The 18,423-nt window shown below is 51.3% G+C and overlaps 1 protein-coding gene across 1 annotated transcript in view; it reads left to right on the top strand.

The window, feature by feature from the left end:
- Window positions 1–18,423, top strand: part of PCSK6 (proprotein convertase subtilisin/kexin type 6) — a 165,912-nt gene that overhangs the window by 138,527 nt on the left and 8,962 nt on the right. Inside the window, exons 16-20 of the mRNA XM_011965268.1 lie at window positions 3,845–3,947; window positions 5,218–5,414; window positions 7,689–7,776; window positions 11,886–11,989; window positions 16,798–16,927. Coding sequence (XP_011820658.1) covers window positions 3,845–3,947; window positions 5,218–5,414; window positions 7,689–7,776; window positions 11,886–11,989; window positions 16,798–16,927 — 622 coding nt within the window. The remainder of the gene's footprint in view (window positions 1–3,844; window positions 3,948–5,217; window positions 5,415–7,688; window positions 7,777–11,885; window positions 11,990–16,797; window positions 16,928–18,423) is intronic.

Raw genomic sequence — 18,423 nt, 5'->3', positions numbered from 1 at the left:
TGAGCGAGGGGGATGAGGGAAGCCTAGGGAGTACTTGCAAATGGCCAGGGTCCCAGGACAGCAGCAAGCAAGATGGCCCCTGGAGAGGAAGGTTGGGGGACTAGAGCATCTGGCTGGGAGAAAGGGCAGCAGCTGCAGTGGGCAGCATGGGGCACAAGGAAGACGTCAGTGCTGTGGTTCTGAAGGTGGACAATTTTGTGATGACAGCTAGCCTGCTAGGCCAGAGCCGTCTGGTGGCCAAAGTGCGGGTGGAGGCCACCCCAGGGACTCCGCAGGGTGCTGGGTTGAGAGCAGACCCTGGGCTGGCCCCGCCCAGAGACTGGGATTCAGCAGGTGTGGGATGCCTGGGGATCTGCAACTGTAGCAACCACTCTTAGGTGCCTGCAGGCAGCGTGGGCTTAGAGATCTGGCAGATACTGAAACCAGCGAGGATGGGGGCAGGAGGCAGGGAAGGGCTTGTGTTCCTACAAGAGAGTGGCTTGGAGGCCAGGACAGTACTGGCACGGGAACACAGGGAAGACTGGGCCTCAGGAAAGAAGCCATTGTTGAGCAAAGGGAACTGAGTGGGCTGAGATCAGCTCAGGACACTGTGGTCACCCACACAGGACTGCAAGGGAAGCCGAGAGCCCACGTGGTGTTATCTGGAAGACGGGATTCCAGGACGGCTCCACAGGTACAGGAGCCAGTTCACAGGATGAGGGTGATGTCTGGAGCAGGACCATGTGTGCTCATAGGCTCAGCACATCCGTGCTTACTCGACAGGCTCAAGCAGAGGCCCAGAAGCCTTAGGTTACTTGCTCAGGGCACACAGCAGTCAGGAAGGAAACCTGACTTGTACTCAGTATGCTCTTATTCTTGTGGGCACCTCTTGTCTGCAATTAACCAACTCAACTCGCATTCCTCTCGGGTCTGATACTGCTCCAGTGCGGTTCCAGTGTGCTATTCTTAGATGGCGTGAATGGTGGGAAAGATGGTGATGCCAAACCCTCCTGTCCTTCGGCAGTTGGTCCAAGCACGCGATGGCAAAGCCCGTGGAGAACTCCCAAGTTGCTTTCTAACATTTATTTGCTTGCGTATTTTTTTTTAAATCCTGATTTGCTCCACAAAGGATTGAAGGTGAAGTTTTCAAATAAACCCGTGTCAGTCTAAGCCCATCTAGAGGGGCATCAGCCGCTAGCCAGGCTGTTCAGCACATGAACGGAGCCCCCCGTGTATGAAGAGACCCCTGCTAGGAGTTATGGGGAGTGACACAAGAAGGCAGTGGGGCTTGGAGGAACTTTCACGCTAATTGAGGCGAGAGGAAAAGCAGACATAAGTACAAATTACAACACAAACAACATGCTCGCCCAGAGAATGAACTACAGCTGTACCAGAACACGCTTAGGCGGTGGAGTGATTGGGACAACGTGGACAGTCAGGTGGATTTAATTTAAGGACACTTCATGGGAGAGATGAATCTGGATATTTGGCTTTTAAACACAATTCAAGTAGAGAGCCATACTGGGAAGGTTTGTTTACAGATATTTATCTAGGCATCTGGGCCCTTAAATGGGCATTGTCTTCACCTGACCTGTGAGTGACCTTGATGCAGTGTGGGGGCTCTGCAGCTCTGTTGAATAGACCCCAGCCTTGCTTGGGGCTCCGTGCAAAATTATTGAATAAGCTTTCCACTGCAGACAGACCCAGGAGCAGAGGTGGGGGGGTGTGAAGTCCATAACCCTGACCAGCAGCTGAGAGCACTGCTCCAGGGCCCTCCCCAAGGCTGTCCTCCTCCGAGGACATCCTAGAACATTCTGTCTGGAGATGATGAGGACATCTATGCTTTCCCTGTTGCTAGCCACCCTCCTCTCATCCACTCAGCAAATAGTGATTGAGCACCTACTCTGTGTCTAATGCCGGGAATCTAGCAGTGAACACACTGAACCAAGCCCTGCCTGCCCATCTCCCATTCCCTGTGTCTGGAAAGTGAGAAGATTGGTCTGCTGCCTCCCTGTCCCACCCATGCCCTCATCTTCTTAAGATGAAGGAAATTGTTCACTTTATCAAGCAAGACAGACCTGCTGCCTCCTCAGGGAGAAAGCGCTGCAGGAAAAGGCGGGAGAGAAGTCCTTAAGTCACCACGACAGCCCCGCCCTCGCTGGGTCAGCTACGAGGGTGGGAAGGCAAGAGCCCAGTGGCTGAGCTGGAGTTTTGGGCTCAATGGGTAATTTAAAGCGATGGTGCAAGAAGTGAGGATTTCGGAGGCTGTCCCCATAGATGACCCAGGATGGGGTGGGCAAAGAATCCAATTAGATAGGAATTGATCCAAACTATAGTAAACCCTCTGGAGCTGGGGGGAGGGGCTTAGCAATGAGTTTTAGAAATGGTGGGCGGCATCTGAAACCCAGGGTGTCAGCACCGCCCAGGAACGGCGTCTAGAGTGTCCTCGTGGATACACACAGCTCCGAAAGGGGTTCACAGTGGGAACTGGGACAGGCGAGGCCCTCCACCCAGTGAAAACTAGGGAAATATCAACACCAGAGAGCCTTCAGGAAGGGAAGCCAACTTCACTGGGTCTAACACTGGAAAAGTCTGGAGACTTCAAGACAAATGAAGAGGGCTTTGTGTGCCCCAGCAGAACTCCACTGTGGGCAGCAGAGAATGAGGACTTTGGTCTTTTCCTCAAGTCCCCACCAAATGAAGGTGGCCAGCAACTAACTAGGCTTTACTCCTGAGCTCACTCGCCATCCCCTCGGATAACTCATACCTCGGAGGAGGAGGTTTTTCTTCTAATAACTCGAAAGCCTTCACATGCCCCACTTAGTCCCTGTGTCTCAGAGCTGTTGGGGTCCCCTGGGCCATTTCCTCAGCGTAGGAGGGACAGGTGGGTAGTAGGTGGGAGTCCACCCCAGTTCTGGCTTCAGGCATCACTCCTGCAGACCAGCTTGGGGAGGACCCCTGCAGCGTGCCCCGGCCCCGCCTGAGGGGTAGACCTTTAACACTGGGTTCACCTCTGGGATACCTGGGAAGGACCTAGAGGGTGAGGTTTGCTGGTGTCTACTCAGCTCCCCTGCAGTTCTCAGTTGTTTTTCCAACAACAAACCGGCCTCCAGAGTGAGAAACTGGGTACCCCTGGGAACTTGAGGGAGGACACAGCTGCCCTCCCACTGAGGGCTCCGAGGAAAGTCTAAAGGGGATGTTCTGAAAGGGGCTCAGCCCTCGGCACAGAAAACAGCAGTCCCCCAACCCTAGGACACACTGTCAGGCTCTGTCCCTGCCCCACCCCAGACCTGCCCAGCAACAGACCCACCAGGAGGTCCTGAGTATGCGGTGATCCATCCCCATTCCCACCGCAGTGGAGTGGGTGGCGGGAGGGGAGAGTCCTACCTAATTCCTCCTGGCTTATCAGCTTGCCAGCAGTTCTCCTGACACTCAGCACCCCCTCTTGTGTTGCTCTGTCCTCCACGTGGAAGTCAAAGGTGCTGGCTGGTCCCAGCATCATGACTGGTGCAAGTGAGTAAATGAAACAGAGCTGTTCCAGCCTCTCCCTCCCCATTACCCCTCCAGGCTCTCATAAGTCCCATCTCCTCCCTGCTCCGGGCAGCACATCCAGCCCTGGATGTTTCGCTCCTTCTTATGCCATCCCTGTCTAGAGTGCTCAGACTCTGACACTGGAGCCCAGCGAGGCTCAGCTGCACCTGTTACCCATGGGGACAGCTGCTCCTGCCTTGTCGTCTGGCCGTCCAGCCCCAGCGGGGCCTGGGAGCTTCTACCAAGCTGCAATATCCTGACATGGGGATCCGTGGGACTGCAGTAGATGGAGAAGGCATCTCTCTGGATGAAAGGCAATGCTTGTTTCTTTAAGGTGTGTGCCATCCGGAGTGTGGTGACAAAGGCTGTGATGGCCCCAATGCAGACCAGTGCTTGAACTGCATCCACTTCAGCCTGGGGAGCGTTAAGACCAGCAGGTAACGCATGTCCCAGAGCCCTGTGGCTCACCACTCAGTGGTTCTTTCCAGTTGTATCTTTAGTCCCTCCATGTCCTGATGCCCCAGTTAGGAATTAATGTAGTACCCCCAAACAATCATGACACTGAAGTTAACTGCTTTGGAGTTTTTAAATTTTTAGTAACTTGGCATTCCTATCATACAAGTCATATACATCCATTACGGAGAAATTAAAAGCTGTGGCACATTGGCGTCCGTGCTTATAAACCCTTTTCTATCCATGTTGTTAAAGAGAAAGAGGTCATGTTGGGCATGCCAAGGCTGCCCCAGAGGGCCCGGAGACGGATGCAATTCAAGGCCCTGGTGCTGCCCTCACAGCCTGTTGATGGTCTTTTTCTCAGTGTCTCTGGACTCTGGTTGGGTGTGGGACTTTCACTGAGTGAAAGTTTTGCTGAGTTTACCCCAAGAGAGGATATCGGGAGCTCTGACCTGGGCCCCTAGGTATATGGCCAATTGCCGGGTTCGGGCTGACCCTTCTGTGGTGAGTGAGCCCTCCTGTGTGGCCTGCAGTCAGGCCCTGAGCTCTGTCCACTGAGCTCCTCTAGCTCCTGGCATCACCACTTCCTCAAATTCTCTTCCCTGACAGTCCTGCAGCTGCTCTGTTGTCCATTCTCATTTCACAAACTTCCCTGAGCACCTATCATGCGCTGCATGTGCCAGGCCTGGGAGGCCCTGATGACAGGACACTGCTAGGCTCCCCAAAGGCCTGGGTGACAGATGCACCCACCAACCACTGGTGCACACCCATGAGGGCTCAGGCACGGGTGCAGCCGTGCACAGTGGAGCCAGGTGCCCATGTGGCTCTCGTGGCATCCTAGAACTCCCAGCCACAGCGCACTCACTGGCCAAAGTGCAAAGGCTGTCACCCTGCTGGCCTTACTCACTGCCCATGAGACTCACTCCCTGAGGGCACCCGAGAGAGGGTTTTGCCAGAGCCGACAGCTCCAAAAGTCAAGTACCAACCTCACGATGCCCTTGGGAAACCATGCACACCCTCAGGACTTTTCAGTGGGGCTAGCTTTTAAAAGAAAGGATTCCCAGGTTCTGTGCAAGGCCTCCAACCTTTCCACCTGTGTATGTAGGAACCTCAGAACTGCACTCACCAAGACAAAGGGCATCATGTTTGACATTCACTCCTGAAGCCTTTGTTTCCTCAAAGGAAACAAAGGAGCGGGCATGGGGCTGGGGCTGGGTTGACAAGGCCCTCACCCTCCTGCCTTTGCTCCTACAGGAAGTGTGTGAGCGTGTGCCCCTTGGGGTACTTTGGGGACACAGCAGCAAGACGCTGTCGCCGGTGCCACAAGGGGTGTGAGACCTGCTCCGGCAGGGGTGCGACACAGTGCCTGTCTTGCCGCCGCGGGTTCTATCACCACCAGGAGATGAACACCTGTGTGACCCTCTGTCCTGCAGGATTTTATGCTGATGAAAGTAAGTGGCATGTTCGTGGGCACAAGAACTGATGAGCCAGCCCCAACTTTCTGGGCCTGTGCCCTCTCTCCTGGGAGAATTTCCCAGCCTTCTGCTTCCTGTATATTTTGTTGTTCCTAATAAGGACTTTCAACAGAGGAAGGAGGCAGAGATGATGAAATCAAAGCACCCAGGCCTGTTAGTTAATAGCACTTCCCCCACAGACCTGGCCAGGAGAAGTTCCAAGTGATGCTGAAAGAAATCCTGGCCTTACTCGCTGTCCAGGGAATTTCACACATCTGCACCAGAGTCAACATCCGCTATTGAGCAAGGGCAGAGAGGTGGCTAGGGCCAGCCACTCTTGGGCTCAGTCTGATTTCAGGTACCAGGAGAGGAGGTCCTGCTGTCTGTCCTGTAATTTCTCCTCCAGGAAAGACTCTGCCATCAGCTTCTCTGTAACAGAGGATGTGTGCACTGGGCATGGGTCAGGGCATATGGAATTGGCGGTCAGAGCTGGGGGCAAGCCCTCCTAGGCAGAGCTGCTGAGATGAAATTGGGATTTAAGTGTGGGCAGAAGGTTTGCAGACCTCCAAAAATGAAAAGGAGCTGCTGACCAATGTCAGTTGGGCTCAGAAGGGATGGGTTGGTCTTTGCGGGGCATTTTACAGGTAGCATCCACACCCCTAAACACTAGACAGGCAGTGTTTTCCTCCTTCCACAGGTGGGGAATCAAAGCTGCGCAAGGGCAAAGGCTAGTCATGCTGGAGGTGGGACTGTAACTCAGAGCAGCACGGCCAGGTGTCTTGCTGGCCTGCTCTCCCAGGAGGGTGGGGGAATGGACAGGAGTTCTAGGCCCAAGACCCCATGCCAGTGTTTTAGTAATTCACCTTGCCCTGAGAGACGCAAAAGGAGGGCTTGGGTTAAATTGACGGGGGATAGTTGTCAAACACATTAAAGAAGCTACCGTTTGACATTCGTGGTCTTCCAGGTAGCAGGCCTCCCCACAGCCCTCCTCTCGGGGCCCTTGCTGCTCAGGGTGGGTCATTGATCCAACCTGTCATGGCATTGCTGTTACCCCTGTGGACAAGACCCAGGAAATCTTTAAAGACATATAAAACTATCAAATAACCAGACTCCCCCCGCTTTTTTTTTTTTTTTTCCTCTGAGATGGAGTCTCGCTCTGTCACCCAGGCTGGAGTGCAGTGGTGTGATCTCAGCTCACTGCAACCTCTGCCTCCTGGGTTCAAGCAATTCTCCTACCACAGATTCCCAAGTAGCTGGGATTATAGGCATGCGCCATCACACCCGGCTACTTTTTTTGTACTTTTAGTAGAGACAGGGTTTCTCTATGGTGGACAGGCTGGTCTCGTACTCCCGACCTCAAATGATCCATCTGCCTTGGCCTCCCAAAGTGCTGGGATTACAGGTGTGAGCCACCTCACCCATCCCAGACTCCCTTTAGAGGGGAAACAAAAAGTCATGCAAGACACATTTCACAGCCTTTGCGAACGCCTGTTCTGGGCTGCCAACCAGACCTTTGCAAAGAATGCAGACACCTTCATCCCCACCCCCTTCCCAAGGGCACAATTGGCCGCCCTCCTTCACCCCGACATCCTCACTCAGCCCCTGCTTTATGGCATATGATGCCACCTGTGAGGGGGCCCTGCGGCGGGGACATGCACAGGTGTAGCAAGCAGCTGTTAGCTCCCAGGCCCAGAGCACCCCAGTCACTTAGGAGTGGTGCATGGTGGTGTTTAATGAGGTGCCAACCCAGATAATAACTTATGACATTGCAGATGGGAGTTGGGGTGACCCAGAACTTCCCCAGGAGGCACGATGACTCACCATAGGTTCCTGTCTCGCCATCTAGAGCCACCAGATCTTCATATATAGGTTTCCCTGGGAAAGCACTGTGGAGAGCAAGTAGCAGCCTCAGGCTCCCCACCCCCCTACCTGCCCACACCTGGCCACGTTTATGAAGATTTCCACCTCATTAAACTCTACTTAGCCCACCAGGAATTGGCCTCCATCCCTGTTGAAATAAGTGAAACCACCTCAGAGGCCTGGTGGTTGTCTGAGGACTTTAATTTACCTCAGAAAGGGGAGGTGAGAAATCTGTGACCCCACACCAGGTACAAGCAGCCTCTGGCTGCTTTATTTCTACACATTCTGGAGGTGGACTCGGGGAACAGCCCACCTACACCCCTGCTTTGAAATGCCGGGGCCCTGCTTGCCCAGATTTGATTCCTGTCAGTGCCGTCCCTTCTCTTTTCTTATCTTGCTATTTTTCTCCAGGTCAGAAAAATTGCCTTAAATGCCACCCAAGCTGTAAAAAGTGCGTGGATGAACCCGAGAGATGTACTGTCTGTAAAGAAGGATTCAGGTAAAAACCCCCCTCGAAACCTGAAGAATGTCAGGGTGGTGGTGCTGTTTTGAGTTTGTTATGGATTTACCACATTTTCGCATTTCTCCTAAAAGCTGAACTGTCAGAGGCCCAAAGCCATTGAGGGTAAAGATTCCGAGTCCTGGAAATCATGTGTCCACTTAGAGATGGCTGTGTAGGATGGAAAGTGAGAGGATGGGTGGAATCTCTATGTTTCACACAACATGGGCGAATTGGGCAAAGCAGCACTTGATTGCATCACATGCAGCACAGGGCTGTGCCCAGATCCACCTCCTTTCGCTCCAGCACCTCCACCTGCTCCAGTTCCCCTCCCTGTCTGGGCCAGGGGTGGGCTGTAGTGGCTCACCCACCCTCTCTCGTCTGCATCCCTTGGTCTTCTGTTTTTTTCCCAGCTCCTGACATCTTCACTGCTTCCTAAGGATGCTCTTTACATTCGTGGTTCTCCCTGTTCCATCAGACTCAGCCCCATAAAGCTCAGCATGCATTTTCTTAAAAATCGTTCTTCTGGGTTAATGATTGTTCTTGGAATATTTTGAAATGTTTCTTTAGCCCATTTTATGCAACCAAATTCCTTTTAATGCAACCAAATATACATTACCTATTCCTCCAAATTGCTGTCTAAAATCTTAGAACATTCTGTTCAAAATTTGGTGGGGGGATACTCCCATAGTAGGGAGACTAGCACCATGGTCCACACTGGAAGGATCACCTCATGTTCAAATGCAGGTTCTGATGCAGCGGGTCTGGGTAGAGCCCACTACTCTGCATTTCAGCAGGCTGGCAGTGATGAAGATGCTGTGGTCCAGGCAGGGAGTTGCTTTTGCAGAGTGAGGCGGTGGAGGGATGCAACATACCCCCAGCCCCATCTCCCTTCTCAAATGCTATGAGGACTGGAATTCTCCATAGCAGAAGTTCCTTTTTTGGAGTAAAGAACAAAGGAAGAAAACTTACTGAGCATATCTTCTCTTATTCCAGGTGCTTGCACCAATACTGCCTTATTTAATCTTTGCAGCAACCTATGAAGTAGACATAATTCTTACTCGCATTTTACAAACAGGGGAGATGAAGTTTCCCCAGGAGGCACTATGCTACTATCTTCATTTCCTTCAGCCTGCCCCTTTCTTCCAGATGAGAGTATTGGGGAGAAGAGGACCGCAAGCAGCTGGGAGTCCAGGAGAGGGAAGGCAAAGCAAGGCCCCCAAAGTCACGCATCACATCTGCTGTCATTTAAACCTGTTGGCTGGACAAGGCAGGATTAGGAGTGAAAGGATGAACTGGCCCAGGAAAGGGATCCCCCAAAGAGATAAAAGTTGGAAGAGGAAGGAGGAGACATTCAGCTGGCAGCCTGGGAGAGGCCAGCTTTGATGTCCCAGACTCTGTAGGTCAGGCAACCCAGGAGTGGATCCTCAACCCAGGCTGGTAGCTGGGGGTATCAGGAAGAGGAGGCTCTATGTTCCCAGTACCCTAGAACCTGCCTGTTTCCCAGCAGAGAAGCGCTGAGGGATCCCAGGGAATGCATTTATGCATCCTGTCCCATCCTGTAGGAGAGAGAAATCAGATACTCAATTCAGGAATAGTGTGCTAAAGAGAAAATGCTTCCTGGCAGTAGCCCCGCCACATAGAAGCAGTGGTTCCATCAATGACAAGCTTTCAGAGAGGCATGCAAACTCCAGACACATCACCAGCCATCAGCCACAGAAAGCTTCCGTTTATTACCCAATATCCTCTTAAGCTGTGACTTCAAATCACTGCAGTCATGTTAAAGCAACAAGAGAGCAGCCGAGCCGCCGAGCCGCCGCCTCCGGCCATCCATCTCTTCAGGGGGATCAACACAGGAAGGGTTTGCAGGGGAATGTCAGTTATTAAAGACATGATTTAACTGCCATTCGCAGTAGGCATGGCACCATGAAGAGGAAGGCCCTGGGTGGGTGTCCACCATCCATGCAGAGGAGCTTGCAAACGTACGGACATCTTCCTGCTAAGTGCAGGTGTAAGAGATAGGAAAAGCCAGTGTTTTCGCCTACTCTCACACACAAAATGTAACACACTTCACCTCTGGTAGCCAAAATGTGTGGGTTTTTCCCCACACACCAAGCAGTTCTCCAGTGAACACCAATTGGGTGTCCCATAAGATATATATAATAAATACATAGCTCAGCCTGAATGCGCTGGTTCACACCTGTAATCCCAGCACTTTGGGAGGCTGAGGCATGCAGACCACTTGCGGCTAGGAGTTCGAGACCAGCCTGGCCAACATGGCAAAACCCTGTCTCTACAAAGAATACTAAAATTAGCCAGGCATGGTGGTACATGCCTGAATCTCAGCTACTCGGGAGGCTGAGGCAGGAGAATCGCTTGAACCTGGGAAGCAGAGTTTGCAGTGAGCTGAGATCGTGCCACTGCAGCACTCCCGCCTGGGTGACAGAGTGAGATCCTGTCTCAAAAATAAATAAATAAATAAATAGCTCAATTCTGACACTACTAGATAGTGTCACATCCTACAAATTGAGGGCTCAGCCCAAGACTGCCCCACTTTGATGCCAATCACAAGTCCCACGTGGTGACCTGTGCTTCTGAATGACCAGCTACCAATCGGATTTCCCATGACCCCTCCTTGGGTTCGATTAATTGGCTAAAGCAGCTCACAGTGAAAGACATTACTTACGTGTACCCATTTATTACAAGGATATGATGCACAGCTAGATAGAGATGCGGAGGGTGAGGTTTGGAAGGGTTGAGCGCTGGACCTTCCATCCCTATGGGGCTGGGTTGTGCTACCCTCCCAGGATGTGGGATGTGTTCTTGTTCACCAACCCAGAAGCTCTCCAAACCCTGATCTTTTGGGTTTTTTATGGAGGTTTTGTTACATAGCCATGATTGATTAAATCATTGGCCACTGGTAATCAATTCAGCCTTCAGCCCCTCTCACCTCCCAGGAGGGAGATCAGAGTAGTAGGGCTAAAAATTCCAATGTTCTGATCACATGGGTGGTTCCCTGGCAGCCAGCCCCTGTCTAGAGGCTACCCAGGAACCCCCCAGTCATCAGTTATTAAAGACATGTAGCACTTTGGTAATTGCAAGGGTCTTAGGAGCTGTGTGCCAGGACAAAAACCAAACATATATTTCTTATTATAAATCCCAGTGTCATAGCAGGAGTCACCGGCTCTGACAGATGCACCGCATAGCATTTGCTCAGTATGGTTAGTGGCAAACCCATTTAAAACGTGCACATCACATACAGTATAATCTCAGGAACTAAAGAGATAATTGTAGGTGACATTTATTCACACTGCTGTGTGCCAGACACTGAAATGTTTATGGGTATTAACTCATTGAGTCCTCCAAGCGACTTTATGATGTAGAAACCAATTAACAGGAAGGAAAACGGAGATGCAGAGAGGCTGGCAGGCTTGCTTGGGGTCGAACACTGGGAAGTGGCAGAAGCCATCCGAATGGGTGGTATAGCTCAGCATCTGTGTCTCTGTCCAGCACTTGGCTGGCTGGATCGAGGTGAGGGCAGGCACAAACGGGGTGAAAGAGGAAGGCAGGGGCTGCATTTGACAGGCCTGCTAGGGCTCTAGAGGGCGTCTTATTTCAAGTTCATTGCGAAGCTGCAGAAGGTTTCAAGCAAGAGAGAGACAGGAGCAGGTTGGGGTTCAGGGCCAGCTTTGCCGCCAACAGCCCCATCACATGTCATAAATGCCGACACTTCAAGAGGGACTCGACACTGAGACTGAGCTAGCGTGCCACCAGTGATGACCCACACAGCTCCACTTCTCTTCATGAGGTTTGGATTCAAGTTGGAGAAATGGCAGTAAGGAAAAGCTATCACTGGGTTGGACGGAGCCCGGCGCCTGCTGCATAGTAATGGGAGCTCTGCTTCCCAGGGCCTCGTGGCCGTTCCTGCTGGGCCCCCAGCCGACTACGGGAGGACTTTCCCAACTTTCCTTAGCTGAGAACTTTTGGTGACACAAAGAACTGTGCCTCAGCCACTTACATTTCCTCTTGGGACAGGCTTTAGAGGGCAAATCATAATTTAATTAGACTTTTGGCATGGATGTGGAAATCTGCCTCTTTCTTTTCAACAGCCTTGCACGGGGCAGCTGCATTCCTGACTGCGAGCCAGGCACCTACTTTGACTCAGAGCTGATCAGATGTGGGGAATGCCATCACACCTGCGGAACCTGCGTGGGTGAGTTCACTGCCTGTGGAGGCCTCGGGCCAGCGTTACCCAAGCGGGTAGGCTACTGCCTTGAGACCGAGAAAGCCCTAGGACTTCATGGGCTTCTGCATTTATTGCAGCATTAAAATGCAAAGGCAAAACAAGGTACAAAGGCTGTACCAGGGACTGGGGGCAGGGAGAGTGGAGATTTAATGTTTAATGGTTACAGAGTCTCAACTTGAGAAGATGACAATTGTTCTAAGGATAGATGCTGGCGATGGTTACGTAATAGTGTGAATGTCCTTAATGCTGCTGAACTGTGTACTTAAAAATAGCTGAGATGGTAAATTTTGTGTTCATTGCAGTGGCTCATGCCTGTAATCCCAGCACTCAGAGAGGCAGAGGTGGGAGGATAGCTTGAGCCCAGGAGCTCAAGACTAGCCTGGGCAGCATAGTGAGACCCTGTTCTCCATAAAAGGAAAACATTTTATTGGAAATCTTTTTTAAAACCATGTTTTTAAATTTCAAACAAAGTCCCAAAACAATGCAAAGGCCCACTTTGAACAAGGAGCCTGAATTTCTCATTAGAAATCCAGCCAGGCAGTGGCTTACTTCAGACGGGGAAAGGGATAAGGGATGCTCAGCCACTCAGGCCATCTTGTCTCGGAGCTCAACTCTTGCTGTGGAAAGGTGCGGACAGAAACACAACACCATAAACATTGAGAGGGCTTTGGGAGAGGTGGGAATGGATCCAGGTGGGGACGGGGATGTTTTCAAACATAGCCTTAGTTCTTTGTACCTGTCTTCACTTATTTTGAATAGTTGGTTCAAAGAAGAAAAGAATTCTATAAACAATTTTACATGTATTATAATTTCCCACAAAGATGATGGCACGAATGTCTCCCAGGCATAGTTTCTATGCAGAATGGTAGAGAATTCATTCATTTTATTGGGTTTTGTTTTGCAGAGCTATTTGCACAAGTAAGTTGAAGTGCACCATCAGTCTGTGGGCTCAGATATGTTTTGGGTTAAGTTTTCTCCTCTCCCCTTCCTGCCCCTGGTACTTTGGTCCTTTCTAAGAAACTCACATCATATGAGCTTTTTCTGCAGTAATACTTTAAGAATTAAGTCTCTACTGGCCAGGCGCAGTGGTTCATGCCTGTAATGCCAACACTTTGAGAGGCCAAGGCGGGTAGATCACCTGAGGTCAGGAGTTCAAGACCAGCCTGGCCAACATGGCGAAACCCTGTCTCTACTAAAAATACAAAAACTAGTCAGGTGTGGTGGTGGGCACCTGTAATCCCAGCTACTGGGGAGGCAGAGACACAAAAATCACTTGAAACTGGGAGGTGGAGATTGCAGTGAGCTGAGATCACACCCCTGCACACTTCAGCCTGGGCAACAGAGTGAGACTCTGTCTAAAAAAAAACAGAATTAAGTCTCTACTAAATCACAGTTGCCATTATACTACTGTTCCTCAGAAATGCTGCAGAATGGGCACACCCCTCCCCATGTGGCCAACCATGAGTACCCCATGCAGCTATCTGCCGTACTGTCGTGGAATAGACAGGCATGATAAACCAAGGCTATGGCCAAGGCCGGTGTCCTCCTATGATTGCCACGCTGACCCCAGACCACCCAGGGGAGATACGTCCTCCTCAGTTCCCTCCTGGGGCAGTCCTGAAGGCCACAGTGCTCAGCATCTGGATGGGTTCCACCCGCTGGCAGCTCAGCAGATTTCCCTAGCAGTTTGCCTGTCACCTTTTTGTCTATTATTTTTATTATTTGTTTCTTTGACTTATTTAGCCCAGATTGATTAGGAAGCATCACTGATGTTGCTTACTTAAATTTCATAGTCACTCAAATCCATAACATTCAGGCATACCATTTTATAACTCTTTGATTTCAATAATTCACTTTTCTTTCTCTGAGTCCCCAGATTGCCTGATGGCAAAAAGCTTTGTAGAGTCACTTGGACTTCTCATCTCAAACCAGTGACTTCTCCATCACTTCAGCTATTAAATTCATTGGTGAGCAGGTCCACAGCTCTAGGGAATCTCCCCTGTGCCCCATGCCCTCTGGCGTGGGGTTCTTTCTACGCTCCTGGGAACGTGTACATCTATCTCTTGGCAGCCTCTTGGGAGAGAGACCTCATTTTCCTCCTCTGAGTCGCTGGAGGCTTCTTGCTACATGTCAGGTGTGGACCTCATTGGAGACATCTGTTCTCAGCTGCCCACTTCGTGTGCCCTGGAGACTCAGGCCCACCTGGCATTCCCCTCCCTGCTCCCATTCAGTGACCACTGCTGCCCACCACCCACCCAGGGGCCTGGGCACAGTCATGGGGAGGGTTGGAGTCAGGCATGAGTGCTTGGGGTAGGACCTGGTGGAATCTGCCCCCACCCTTGGCTCACAGTGCTCCAGTGCACTTGGCAGGCAACTCGATTGAGATGAGCCTCTCATCCTCCTGAGTCCAGGTGCCCCGTGTGTCTTGGCATGGAGGTTGTAATCCTTCGGGGCTGCTGGCACAGCTGGGTTAATGCAGTGGCCCCATGGGACTCGACTTACCCACCTGGGGCATGGCATGTGGATTAGCAGCTGGCAGCCTGCAGGGCACACACATACCAAGTTGCAGGGCAGTGCCCCAAGCACCTGTGACAGTCGGTCCTCATGCATGAGCATCCTATGCCTGAGATGGCACGACTTGAAACAGCAAATGAGAAACACTACAGCAGACCAAGAGAGATTACAAAAGAAAGGAAAATGGTTTCTGTTTCAATCCCTGTCATGGCACATTTTTGCAGCTTTTTGAACAAAGGCTCCATGTTTTCACTTTGTACTGGGCCCCGCAAATGACATAGCAGGTCCTGTATAAGCATAGCCCATTCTGCTGTTATTGCTATGATTGTGGGTGCTTTTAAAGTATTCAGAGTCTATAGAGACTTGTGACTTAATGGAATCCTTAAAAGACTTTCACTGAGTTATGAAATTCATATTTTTTAGTAGTTGAGAAAATAGGTCGCTTAGAAAATCAACCCACTTTAACAGCTTTTTTATTGTGATAAAATACAAGTCACATAAAATTTACCATCTTGACTATTTTTAGGCATACAGTTCGGTGGCATTAAGTGAATTTACATTTGTGTGCCACCATCACCGCCATCTCCAAATAAATGTGTTTTAACAACTTTGAAGCTTAATACATTGAGCATTCAACTAAGTACAAACGAGAACAAGCTTTCTCTCCCACTTTGGAGGCTCCACAAGTGTTAAGGACCCTGATGCTAGCGGAAGGACAGCGGGGGTGATGGGTTCAGCAGGTGAGGCATGAGAGGTACAACAGCAGGTCCTGAACAGCTCCCAAGCCCCGCTCAGAGTGGCGCCCCACCTTGTGCACGAGACCCACCCACCAGATGCTCCCAGAGATCAGCGACGGGGAGGGGCGGCGTTGGCCAAAGCATAAGAGCAGCCTCTGCTCCAGAACAACATAAACCGAACAGAGTCCCGACCCTGGGGTCAGCTCTTCCACAGCACCTCAGGAAGAGGGAGACACCCGCCATGAAGACGGTGGTTCTCAAGAGGCCCCTTGAGGGCCCTATGTCTGCCTCCTGCTCAAAACTCTGTGGCCTTCTCGACTTCACTCTTCCTGACTCTCAAAGGAGGAGCTTCTCCTGCATGAGCTCAGAATTCCCTCCCAGCCTTACAGCTGTGGTTCTGAGGTGTGGAGCCAGCCGCAGAGCCCAGGGCCTTGTGCTTGAGCCCTCCAGGCTCCAGAACCTCTGCAAAGGGCTTTTCCCTTGACACAGCGAGAGGCCCCATCTGAGTCCAGAGCAGACTGCAAGGCCTCAATCTAAGACCACAGTCAAACTGAAGCAGTCGCGGGGAGGTTTACTCTGGCATTGATTATCATAGAGCCCCTGAGATAATTTCCTCCCTGCCTGTAACCCTGTCCTCTGTCAGTCAGTGGCCACCTCACTGCCTCTCTCTGACGTCCCATCAGATGCTCCCTGGAGACACCTGGCCCAGAGGAGGTGCTATCTAGTCATCTAGTCCAACGTCTGACTCAGGTCGACAGTTCCTCCTCAGACCTTTAGCCAACCTGAAGGTTTTCCTCTATGACTCATGGCCCTTTGCTCAGAACTGTTGTCTCTTCGAGTCTCTCCTCCCTGCGCCATAAACCCTTAGTCTTAGGCATTTTTTTCTCTATTGTTGAAAACGCCCTGACTGTACACACCAAACACCGGTCAACACTATTGCCGAAGATCTCTTCTTTCATCTTCCCACATCATCATCTACAGCGTTCTGTGCAATGGAAGAGCCACAAATGCAAACCATGGCTGCAATTCGAAGTTGCCTAGTAACCACATCTTAAACAGTCAAACGAAACAGGCAAAAATAATTTTAGTAACATATCCTGTTCAACCTAATGTATCTAAAACGTTGCCATTTCAACGTGTATCCATATAAAAAATAAATGAGCTGTTTTATATTTTTTTATATGAAGACTTTGGCGCTGGATTTCAAGTGTTCAGGGAGCAGAAGTGGGCCTAGGCCTGTTGGAAACAGGGCCCATCATCGTCGCATGGCCAGTGGGCAGGTGTGCTCCCTCTGAGATCACCTCATGCCTTGATGTCCCCGTCTGTGAAATGGGGATGGTGATGCCCCCGTCCTGGGAGTGGGTGAGGATGGCCCAGCTCACAGAACCTGGGAAATGCCAGCTGTGGTGGTGGCCTGGGGGCTTCTGAATGGTACCCCTGATCTCACAAGGCCCTGAAGCAGGCCTGGGGCGTGGTCTTCTGCCAGCCATCCCTGATACCTTCTTCTTTTCGTGTATCTCTCAGGGCCAGGCAGAGAAGAGTGCATTCACTGTGCGAAAAGCTTCCATTTCCAAGACTGGAAGTGTGTGCCAGCCTGTGGTGAGGGGTTCTACCCAGAGGAGATGCCGGGCTTGCCCCACAAAGTGTGTCGAAGGTACGGTCTTCCTGGCAGGGAACGGCAGGCAGCTGTGTCCAGCAAAGGAGTGACTGGAGGGCAGAGTCTGGCAGCATCTTCCCCAGGGGCCGGGGGAGGGCATGTCGCATCACCCTACAGTGGATAGGAGCCCATTTACAGAGCTGGTTAGGGGCCTTCCTCCCTTTGTTCACTGAATGCATATTTGTTGGGTCCCTGCCGTGGGCCAGGCACTGTACAGCAACGGGATAGGATGGGAAGCAGAATAGCAAGGTGCTCACACCCCAGTGGATGTCCCTGCCCATGTCACACTCAGCATGCATCCTTTGCACTGTCGATAATCAGAGAAACCGTGTTTTGGGTTTAAAAAAATTTGTTTTTGGAGACACAGTCTTACTCTGTTGCCCAGGCTGGAGTGCAGTGGTGTAATGTCAGCTCACTGCAACCTCTGCCTCCGGGGTTCAAGCAATTCTCGTGCCTCAGCCTCCCGAGTAGCTAGGATTACAGACGTGCACCACAATGCCCAGCTAATTTTTGTTTTGGTTTTTGTTTTTGAGATAGAGTCTCACTTTGTCACCCAGGCTGGAGTGCAGTGGTGCTATCTTGGCTCACTGCAAGCTCCACCTCCTAGGTTCACACCATTCTCCTGCCTCAGCCTCCCGAGTAGTTGGGACTACAGGCGCCCGCCACCACACCCGGCTAATTTTTGTATTTTCAATAGAGACAGGGTTTCACCATGTTGGCCAGGCTGGTCTCAACTCCTGGCCTCAAATGATCCACTTGCCTCAGCCTCCCAAAGTGCTGGGATTACAGGTGTGAGCCACGATGCCCGGCCTAAAAAATATTTTTTAGTTAGATACTTTAGAGGAAGTAAAAAGATCCTGACAATTTCCTCATTCTAAAGCTATTTTCTGCACAATCAATGCACATGTATTTTACCCTTCCTATTCTCCTTTCGTGCTTCCTCCCATGCGTCCATCCACAGAGTCACCATTGTTATTTGATGGCCCTGGACCCTTCTGTTGTTGGATCTTAGCTGTTAAAGGAGAAGCCATTTGCTCTGGTCTCCTCTTTTCTGGCTAAATATTGCCCTATGCTGGGAGATCATGAACTCAGGACCCAGAACGGGGCAGGGCAACCTGTCTTATTCAGGGTGGGAGCAACAATGAGGAGTTTGAGGCAGCTGTGAGGGTGCGATGATGGGTGTCGGCTGTGAGGGTGTGATGATGGGGGTGGGCTGTCAGGGTGTGATGATGGGGGTGGGCTGTGAGGGTGTGATGATGGGGTGAGCTGTAAGCGTGTATGATGGGGGTGGGCTGTGAGGGTGTGATGATGGGGTGAGCTGTGAGCGTGTATGATGGGGGTGGGCTGTGAGGGTGTGATGATGGGTGTGAGCTGTGAGGGTGTGATGATGGGTGTGAGCTGTGAGGGTGTGATGATGGGGGTGAGCTGTGAGGGTGTGATGATGGGGGTGAGCTGTGAGGGTGTGATGATGGGGGTGAACTGTGAGGGTGTGA

This window comes from Mandrillus leucophaeus, unplaced genomic scaffold, assembly GCF_000951045.1.
Source record: "Mandrillus leucophaeus isolate KB7577 unplaced genomic scaffold, Mleu.le_1.0 Scaffold719, whole genome shotgun sequence".
In the NCBI taxonomy this organism is placed as follows: domain Eukaryota; kingdom Metazoa; phylum Chordata; class Mammalia; order Primates; family Cercopithecidae; genus Mandrillus; species Mandrillus leucophaeus.
Note: the sequence above shows the minus strand (reverse complement) of the source record. Positions and strands in the feature narration are given on the sequence as shown.